This window comes from Lynx canadensis, chromosome E1 (assembly GCF_007474595.2).
Source record: "Lynx canadensis isolate LIC74 chromosome E1, mLynCan4.pri.v2, whole genome shotgun sequence".
Lineage (NCBI taxonomy): Eukaryota > Metazoa > Chordata > Mammalia > Carnivora > Felidae > Lynx > Lynx canadensis.
Window position 1 is genome coordinate 58,008,179 of NC_044316.2, and position 9,648 is coordinate 58,017,826.

At 59.2% G+C, this 9,648-nt stretch overlaps 1 protein-coding gene across 1 annotated transcript; it reads right to left on the reverse strand.

Moving 5' to 3' along the window:
• Positions 1 to 4,523: 4,523 nt before the first annotated feature.
• Positions 4,524 to 9,439, reverse strand: CBX8 (chromobox 8). The gene is made up of 5 exons (XM_030295691.1): positions 9,278 to 9,439; positions 8,843 to 8,886; positions 8,592 to 8,657; positions 8,411 to 8,477; positions 4,524 to 7,952 (listed from the first exon to the last, which is right to left on the reverse strand). Exons 1-5 carry the CDS (start codon positions 9,344 to 9,346, stop codon positions 7,053 to 7,055), a joined length of 1,146 nt encoding a protein of 381 aa, XP_030151551.1. The 5' UTR covers positions 9,347 to 9,439; the 3' UTR covers positions 4,524 to 7,052.
• Between the last annotated feature and the right edge of the window lie 209 nt (positions 9,440 to 9,648).

Sequence of the window (9,648 nt, forward strand, 5' to 3'; positions counted from 1 at the left end):
ATAATCCCAAAGTCGAATCTGCAAACACCTTACTCCCAGCCACTTTGCCTTGGTGTGTTGTGTGGTTTTCATTCTGGTGCTTCTGACTCCACGTGGTTCATGTTTAAGAGGGTGTGTGCATGTGTGCGTGCGTGCACGCGCGTGTGTGTGTGCACACGTGCAGGCATGACTGCCTTCACTGAAGAGTTGACCGTCACGTTTACCAATAAAAGTAGTACTTTTTTATTTGCTGCTATGTGTACATGTGTGTGCTGTGCGTGTGGGTGGGCGGGTGTGTGTGTGGCTGGGCATCCGTCAGTCACGTCTGGTTCGAGACCCCTCGTTTCTTTAATCTGCAGGGTCTTCTACGTGGACCGCATCACAGTGTATGCTGAGTGGGTGTTTTAATACTGTCGTGTCTTTGTTTGCTCGTAACCGATAGGAAGAAGTGCCCAGTCTGTCCTCTTAAGAGGATTTGACCTATTTTTATATATATTTTTTGGTACCAAAAAGAGCGTTCCTTGTTTCGGTTACGCTCAAAATTCTGACCTGGGCCTAGAGGTTTCGTTAGGGGGAGATGGGAAGGACCAGAGCTTTGGACCAGTGCCGATTGCTGGCTTGACTTGTGTTTTTTAATTAAAAAAAGAAATTCATGTATGCCACTCCTGATTGCTTTAAACTATGGCTGTTTGCTTTTCTAAAAGGACAAAAGTGAATAGGTTATGGCCCTGGGAAGCTGAAGATCTTTGTTGAAATCAGAGCAGCCCGGCCCCCATATTCAATCAGGACCTACCAGTTAGAGAGAATGCTTCCCCCAGGAAGCCCACAGTGGTTTGGGGGGAGGGGTGGGAGGAGGGGCAGAGTAGTGTGCCTAGATGACCAGATATTTTGCTCAAGTACATCTAAAGATTCTGTTGCTTTTCTAGTATTTTTGGAGAACTAACACTAGGCATACGTCGCAGGTTTTTTGTTTTTTGGGTTTTTTTTGACGTTAATTTATTTTGCAGGGGAAAGACATTAGTGAATGGTGTCAGGTTTTTCTCTTACTTTCTGTTAATTTTTAGTATATCAATAAATACTGTTTTTCACTTGTCCGCCTGGTGTACCTCGTGAGTGATGCCTGGGAACAACTGCCTTCACTTTCCCTTTCTTGAGGCAAAAGCCATCTCTGGACACAGACTGAATCATGGGACCAAAAAAACAAAAACAAAAACCAAAGCTTTGGGAGAGGGTTATAGTCCCTTTCCCGGAGAGCAGAAAAAGGTGTTTCGTTTTGTTTTGTTTTGTTTTCTCAACAAAGGGATGGGGCTGATTCGAAAGGTGAACCCCTCCGTCGGCAGTTTACACGGGGTGATTTGGAAACGTCTGGAGAGGATTCTGGCTGTCACAACTGGGGGGCAGGGGCAGTGTTGGTCGCTACTGGCACTTTGTGGGTAGAAGCCAGGGACGCTGCAATACAGAATAAACTCACTTTGAAACCTCTCCCAGAAAGTGGCGTTTTAAGTAAAAAAAAAAAAAAAAAAAAAAAAAATCTGTGTTGGAAAGTTACTCAAACCCTACAGTCCACCACGTGGGGCACCGGCTGTAAAGTCCCACGGGAGTCACCGTGGCGCTCCAGAGGCTTCCAGTCCCTGCTGCTGCTGTGCTCCTCGCTCGTAGCTCATCATAAAGAGATGATTGCTCATTACGAACCTTCCCTGGGTCTGTAAGGTTTGCATCACCCAACGCATGAATTTGTTCATAAATTTCAGCCTCCAGGGAGAACCGAGCTCCCTTTGAAGTGGAGGCAGAAGAGGGGTCTGGATGCTGGCCACCACTCGTCGAAAGGCTGGTTGGGGCAAAGGCCTGAATGTTTTCCTTCCGGCAGAGCTTCCCACTACAAATAGCAATGCAGCCCACTCTCCAGAAGAGGCCTGAGGATTTGACGTGAGGCTCTTGCAGGGAGGTCTCCAGGCCTGTTCTTTCGCTGTTCCTGCAGACGCTGGGGCTGTTTTGTTTTGGAGAAGGTGGGCAGGGATGACGCTAGGCGTCCTGTCCTCTCTCTGGCTTTTGAGAGCTGCAGAAAGGGGTGGGGATGGCCGGGGAGGAGTAGGCGAGCCGAGCGGAGCCCAGTTGTCCAGAGGCTCCGCCAGACGGGTGCGGGGCCCTGACCCACACCGGCCTTTGTTCGTTTCTGCGCCGCTGATCTGATGGCCTAATCCACCGCCTTCCCAGAAGAATGGGCTGGGCTGCCAAGGGCCCCGGCCCGGCCCTCGGCCTCCCCCCGGACTCAGCCCCGCGCTGTCGGGTCCAGCCCCAGGGCGCCTGGCGCGATGGGTCAGCAAGGCTCCGAGGACGCGGATCCCGCCGGCTGAACACCCCCCTCCTGTCCTCAAGGGAGGGCGCAGAGGGGGCGCCCACCGTGGCCCACTGTGGCGCGCTTTTGGGTGGGGGAGACGAGTCTTTCCCGGCTCATTTGGAAACCCAGGAAGGCACTTGGCGAATCGAAAGGCCGGGAGGGGGTGGGCGCCGGGAGAGGGACTGAGACCATCGCCTCTAGAGGGCGCGCGCGACCCGCGGAGTTCGAGCCTCTGGCTCTTGGGACGCGCGGGGGGACAGTCCCCACCTCGGGCTCCGAGCTGCCCCCGGGAACCGAATGGCGCGATCCCCACCCCGACTGCTCCCAGGTGCCCCTGGCTGCCTCCAATTCCGAAGTCTTGGGAAGAAAGCCCCGGCCCCAACCCACGGCCTCTTCCCCGTGTCCAGGCCCCCGAGGCTGGCCGCCGTGGAGCGCCGCCAAGCACGGAGCAGCTCCCATCCCAGGCTCCAGCTGGATCCGAGGCCCCCTCTGGGCCTGGAGGACTTTTTGGTGAGAGGAGGAAATCAGAGCTTGAGCCCCCGAAACGCCCGGTGCCGGCCTTCTCGCCGTCGGGTCTCCCGCGCACAGCACAGGGCCTCGACCCGGATCCGTGCGCTGTGAGCACCAAAGGCACAGAAAAATGGATTCGATCCGACGCGCTCCGAAGAGCCACAAAGATTCCAGTTCAACCGGCGGCAGGCGAGCCGACCCAGGACGGAGGCGGCACCGCGGGCCAAGGCCTCCCCCGCTGGTCGCTTTCCCGGAGAACCTGCCCAGGGAACGGAGACCGCGGAAGGAGCTCTTGGTCAACGCAGAGCGTGCTGGTGCCCAGGTAGCCGGGAAGTGGGGGCTGAGTCGGAGCCCTCCATTCTTCCCGAACATGAGCCCACTCCGCTGTCCAGACACCCAGGAGAGGTCGCTTGAGGGAGTCCCGGCCGAGCAGCTGGGCCACAGCTCAGGGGCTGGTCGCCCTCCGCGCCCCTCGCCGGCCTCCCCACTCCATCCCCGCCCCGGACTCCGCCCGCAGAGGGCGCGGGCCCCTCAAGCCCGTAGGGCGCTCAGGGCCCCGAGACCCGCTGCCCAGAGCCTCCCACCCCCCCACCCCCACCTCCCCGCCGGCGCAGGTCGCTCCCCACCTCCCGGATCCTCCCACTGGGCTCTCAGAATTGGGGAAGGAGGCGCGGAGAGCACCGTCAAGGGCGGGGTCCCCAATCGGTTGGCCGAGGACAGAAGATGCGCGGGCGAACGCGTCCCCACGCCCCTCCCTTCGCTCTCTGCCAGGGCGCCTAGGTCGGGGCTTCCCTGCGCGACAAGGCCCGCGGCGGCTTCGGGGGAGGTATTGGGACTTTGCGGTGGCCGCCTTGGGGTCCGGGAGGCGGCTCTCCTCTGCCGCCCCAGGCCCGCGCCCAGCAAAGTCTTCTTGGGCCGGGAAGGGCCGAGAACCCCCCCATCCCCACCCTGCGCTCTGCTCTCCCCCGACCGCGCCTCGCCCGGCGTTGGGGCTTCTACACCCCAAGAAGGCCGGGACGGAGATGCTGGCGGGGGGCGGGGGGCGCGGGGCTGCGCCGCGGCAGCCCAGGTTCACTAATCACATCAGCCTGCTCTGCGCCGGCTCCAAGCAGTCAGTTGCCTAGCAATACCCGCGAATTCAATTCCTCAATCAATAGGCGCGAGGCGCTGCATTTCGGGGAGCGCTGGCGAGGCTGGGTGGGTCTGGGGGGCGGGTCCCGCGACAGCACCGGGAAGCAGGCCGAATGACCCGGGGCGCGCGGCTTTGGGGCGCCCGGGCCTCGGGGACCAGCGACGTCGGGCCTAGGGGTGGGGCGCGCGGGGGGAAGCCCCGCCAGAAGAAAGGGGACCCGAGAGGTTGCGCCCGTCCTCCTGGGGTCCCCGAGTTCCACCTGGGCCCCAGAGAAACGCGGCCGCTAGGTGAGGAAAGGCACGACCCCCACCCCCCACCCCAGGAGGCTAAGGAGGGTCACACCCCACTCCCTCCGGGGCCCGTCTCTCCCCCCTCCCCTAGTTGGGACGTTCCCCCGGTTGGGGAAGGGCCTTTGCGGCGCGGGGATCCTCCCGGGCCCACGGGGCCCAGGGTGGGGGTGGGTGGGATGGGCAAGGAGAGAGGAAGAAAGGGTCCTCTCTCCCGGGGCTACGCTTCCCTCTGCTCGAGTGGGGGGGAGAAAACAATAAAACCGAGACACGTCTCTATTTACAAAGTATATATTTAAACACGTAGAAAGCGGTATTGGGTACAGACATTCACGACCGCAGAAGATAGGTACCGAAGCTTCACTCTTGAGCTGAGGCGGGGGTCGATTCGAGATTTGTACACATCTTAGAATTAAATAAACCCAACACGCGCGCACATCCCGCGCGGTTGCAGACTCCCAGCCAAGCGGCCCTGGCCCCCGCCCTCCCACCCCCCAGGTCAGCGTCGCAAGAGCGAGCGGAGAAGACACACACGCACGGCCACGGACAGACGGCGGACAGAGGGGGCTCCGGGAGCAGAACCAGGCTGGCCAAGGAACGTCGGAGGGAAGGGGCAAAGTCAGCCCCGAGGGAGGGACACGGGAGCCAAGAGGGCGAGGGACAAAAGGAAGGCGGCAGCCAGGTAAAGACACGTGTCCCCGAGTTACCGTCCACTGGGTAACAGACATGCCCCTTCGAAGAAGCTTCGTCTGAAAATAGCGTCCACATTTAAATAGATACACTTGGTCAACGGCGCTTCTTTATACAAAGTCTAAAATATCAGTTTTACAAATGTGAGCAGATAAAAATCCCCATTCGAGGGGCTTCTCTTTATAGGCGCAATTTGATATTCAAAAACAAATAAAATCATGTAGTACACCGTTTTCCCCTTTTTTTTTCCTTTTTTTTTTTTTAAACCCCCTCTCTTTAAAGGCAAGAAAGTCTGGGGGAGAGAGGGAGGTGGGAAGATGGGAGTGCGGAGGACAAGGCTGGCGTGCCCACTCCGTACCCCCATCCAGAAGCTCCCCCCAGCTCCGGCCCCCTGCCTCTCTCGTCCCGAGTCTGTGCTTCCTCCCGTGCGCCGGGCCCCCCTGCTCTCCCTCGACAAGCAGGGGGGCAGTCAGATCTCCCTAGCCCTTTAAGTGCGGGGGAGGCCGGGGAGGCCGCAGGATCAGCCCTCCAAGGGACGGAGGTGTGTGTGGGGGGGAGGACAGATTTGTGCTTTCGAGTCAAAAGAGGGGCGCGCGTCCTGCGTCCCTGGAGCGCACGGGGGCGCCCCGGGCCCCGCCGCCGCGCACGGCCTCCCCCGCCGCGGGCCGTCTCTTTTCAACTCCCGCTCCTCCCGCCCCCTTTGGCGGAGTCTGAATGTCGAGTTCAAATAGAGAACACTCCGCGAATCGAAAAGGCCTATAAATTATAGCTTTTGCTTTTAAGAAGTGGGGGGGGGGGAGGAAAAAGCAAAAGTTCTGATGCGCATTCTTGGATGAAAACCTCGCCTCGCCCCTCCTTTCCCCTCGCCCGCCGGAGCCGCCGGGAGGCGAGTCCTGCCCGGCTCCTAGAGCCCCGAGCCCAGACCCTGCGCCGCACTCCCGGCCGGGCCCGCCGCCGCGCCTCCCTCCGTGGGTCCCGCAGGGTGGGCCTGTGCGGCCGTGCGTCCATCCGAGAGCCGGCGGCCCGCCCTCCCCGAGGGAGTGAGGCTAGTCCAACTCTTCCTGGGAGGTGGGGGCCACCGTCTCTTCTCCTGGCGAAGCTAGAGTGCGCGAAAAGGAAAAGTCCGCCCCCAAACACTTTTCCTGTAAAACAACTGTCTCGAACTCTGGGCACTGACATGCAATCCTCCCAATTTATCCTGGCATTTCGGGAATGTAAACAGATTCGCTGGGTTTCTTTTCTTTCTGTGGAGTAAGGAAAGGAATCGAGGGAACTGGGAGAGTTTATCCACATTACATACACACGATCTGATCTGCGTGTGTAACACACACATCTCCCTTAAAGTGCATTTCCTGGTGTGGTCCCCGGGGCGGGGGTGGGGGTGGGGGTGGGGGTGGGGGGGTAATCTGCTGCTCCCCAACCACCTGCAACTCCTTAACTTTTTACCTTCAACATCACACACAAAAGTTATTCAAGTTAATACTTTTTTCCCCCAACAGACTTCTTAATCTTAAAAAAAAAAAAAAAAAAAAGGCAAAACAGACTGACCCCACCCCCTTTTTTTCTGATTGGGGAGCTAATCTTTTGTTGGCCTGGTGGGCCAATGGGAAGAGAGAAAAAATCCGGGTCCTGCCTTGGTTCCAGGGGTCTGCCTTGGGGCTGTGGGAAAAGGGAGGAGGGGCGAGGTGGGTAGGCCAGTCCCTCCAGACACGATCAGAGAGTCCAGTACCTAGGTCCCCAAACTCCTTAGTGCTCTGGGTGGCTGAGGGGCGGCGACGCAGCCCGTCTGCCCCAACTAAACCACGCTGAGTCTCTCTCTCTCTCTCTCTCTCTCTGCTTGTTTAAATAAAACAACTTCAAGAGTTGAAATATATATATTTAGATATTTTTTCTTAAATAACATATTTACATCTAATAGAAAATATAACTCTAGAGATAATCTTTCCAACCAAAACTGAGGGGAGGGAGGAGAAATGGAAAGGACTGGGGTATGTGAAGTTAGGGACAGGGCCAGCCCGGAAGGCCGCCTCCCACCCAGAAATAAAAAGCATTAGGCCAAGTTTGCACTCCCACTCTCTCTCCTGCTCTCTTGTCCTGCGATCACCCACCCAGCAATTCATCTTTTCTCTTTAAAAAAGCCTTGGTCCGTGTTACTTTCCTTAATGGTGACGGTCAAAAAGTTTGAGGTCACGTCGGTGACCACCACCTTCTCCAAGTTGGTCAGAGAGGGACTCCAGGATTCCTCCTCTGGGTCCCCCAGGATTCTGGCCACTGGGATCCTGGCGATGAGGGAGGGCCTTCCCCCCTGGGCCCCCATGTCCCGATACAAGCCCCCCACAGAGCCAGGAGTGCCTGAGCCATGCCGGACCCGAGGGCCACCAGGGTCCAGGGTGCCCTGGCCTCTGGCCTCCAGGAAGGTCGCCCTGTGCTTTATGACCCTGGCCGGAAAGGTGTCCACTGCCAGCTTGCCTGTGGCCTCGGCTGGGCTGGGGCTGGCCACACCGCACTGGGCCAGGTCCGAGTCCTGCCTCCGGGCCAGCTGGATCACGCTGTGGCCAGCTGGGAACTTTCCTGCCCCGGAAGGGGCCTCGTCCAGCTTCCTGCCCTTGAGGTAATCTCCGAGGCCATCACTGGGTTCTCCCAAGGGCCTCTGCGAGGGGTCCAGGAGCTCCTTCCGGGGCTTGGGGCCTCGCTTCTTGGAGCTGTCTCCCGGCGAGCTGGGCTTGTCATCCGTGCGGCTGGTACCCCGCTCACGCTCCCGCTCCCTCTCTCGTTCCCGCTCACGCTCGCGTTCCCTCTCCCGCTCTCGGTCCCGGTCCCGAGGGGGCTCCACTCGGCAGGTGCTGCTGGTGCTGCTGCTGCTTCCCGGCGGGGACAGACCCATGTTCCGAAGGCCCTCACGTGCCCGGGATGTAGAGGCCAGGTCCTGGGGCGAGCGTCCAGGGTAGGGGATCCGGATGCCCCGGGCCGAGTCACTCCGGAACTCATAAGTTTTGGCCTTTGCTTTGGCCTGGGCCTGCAAGAGAGAAGGCATGTCAAGAGCAGAGCAGGCCCCTGCCCACTCCCCCAGGACCCTTCTTCCGGGGGGGGGGGGGGGCCTCCCTGCTTCACCCTCTGATGCCTCCGAATTTCTCTATGGGTGGGGGTGGGGCTTAGGGGCAGCAGTCTGGGGGAAGCAGAGAATTTGTCTGGAAGCAGCCATTTGCAGAAAGCACACTTCTTTCTTGTGTTTGATTATATGTCTATTTGGGATGGCTGTGGGCCGAATCCTAGTGTGCTGAACCCCTTCCCCCAAGACACCTCTGGGCACTGCCACTGACCTGGTGACAGCCTGTCTGGGGACTCCTTCCTAGATTACAAATAGCCAAGAGCAGTGGACACCCCCAAAGCTCCATAAGCCCTCAGGGCCCCCTTCCCCCCCCCCCCAAATGACACTATAACATTCCTGCCCACCACTGGACACTGCCCTCCTACCTTGAGAAGGAAGGTTTTGGGTTTGGGTCCTCGCTTTTTGGGGCCATAGAGCTCCATCTCCCGTTCCCTAGAGAAAGGAAGGAAAGAGAAAGGGGTGTGTGAGTGAAGAACCTAGTGGGACTCCAGTCCAGGCTGGACCCGTGTTCCTAAGTGAGAGTCTGAGGCTTGAAAGGGCCTGTACCTTTCCTCAAAGGCTGCGAGCAGGCGAGCATCCAGGATGTTTTCTTCGGGTTCCCATGTGCTGTACCTAGAGGAAATCAGGAAGAAATGGGCGTCAGTCCCGGGAACAGGGAAAGAGCGGCGGCTGTGTGTGTGTACGTCTGTAACTTTTCTTGTTGCATTGTATTGTATTTCAATGTAAAGGGAAAAAGAGGAAGAAAGAAACCTCCCGAACAACAGTCTGGGGTTGAGAATTGCATATAACCTACTTACTTCTGCGACCAGCCCTTCCATTTCACGAGGTATTCCATGCGTCCCTGCGGATGCAAAGGGGGAAAATGCGTGTGTGCAAGGGGAGAAATGCATGACGAGGACACAAGAAATGCATGCAAAAAATGCATGCACCAAATGAATGCGCGAAATCCCATCGCGAAAGGCACGCGCTCGCTGCATCACCCCCTGCACGAAACGCTGCACAAAGTGCATGCACCGGCATTCATCCCCCCACCCCGCCCCCCACCCATGCAATCTGTGCATCGCTGCAAGTCTAAGGAAAGCGCTTGGGCTCATAGCCGCCGCCGCCGCCGCCACGGCCGCGGCCGCTGCTGGGACCTGGGGGAAGGGAAGCTGGGCTGCAGCAGGAGGAGGGAACCCAGGCCGGGAGGGGAGGGCTCGGCCAGCCTCGGTTCAAGGCCCGGGGGTACCTACTTTCCGTATGCGCCGCTTCAGGAGGGCTTCGGCCGCGAACACCCGCTCCCCCACCGCTGAAAGCTCCATGTTGACTCGCCGCTTCCCCCCTTGGCCGCTTCCAGGAGCAGAAAAGCAGCAGCCAGCGCACGACAGACCATAATACTCTCCCGCTGACGTCAGTTCTCCTCCCCCTCCCGCGCGCCCGCTCCCTCCCCGCCCCCCTCCCGCGCGCCCGCTCCCCCTCCCCTCCCGCCCCGCGCTTCCTCCGGCCCCACGTGTTGCTAACGACGTTGCTAAAGCGGAGCGGCTGGGGCCTGCGCCCCTGCGCGCCGATTGGGCGAGCTCCGGGCCACGCCCCTCTCCCTTTCTCCCCCGCGTTGCTACGTGAC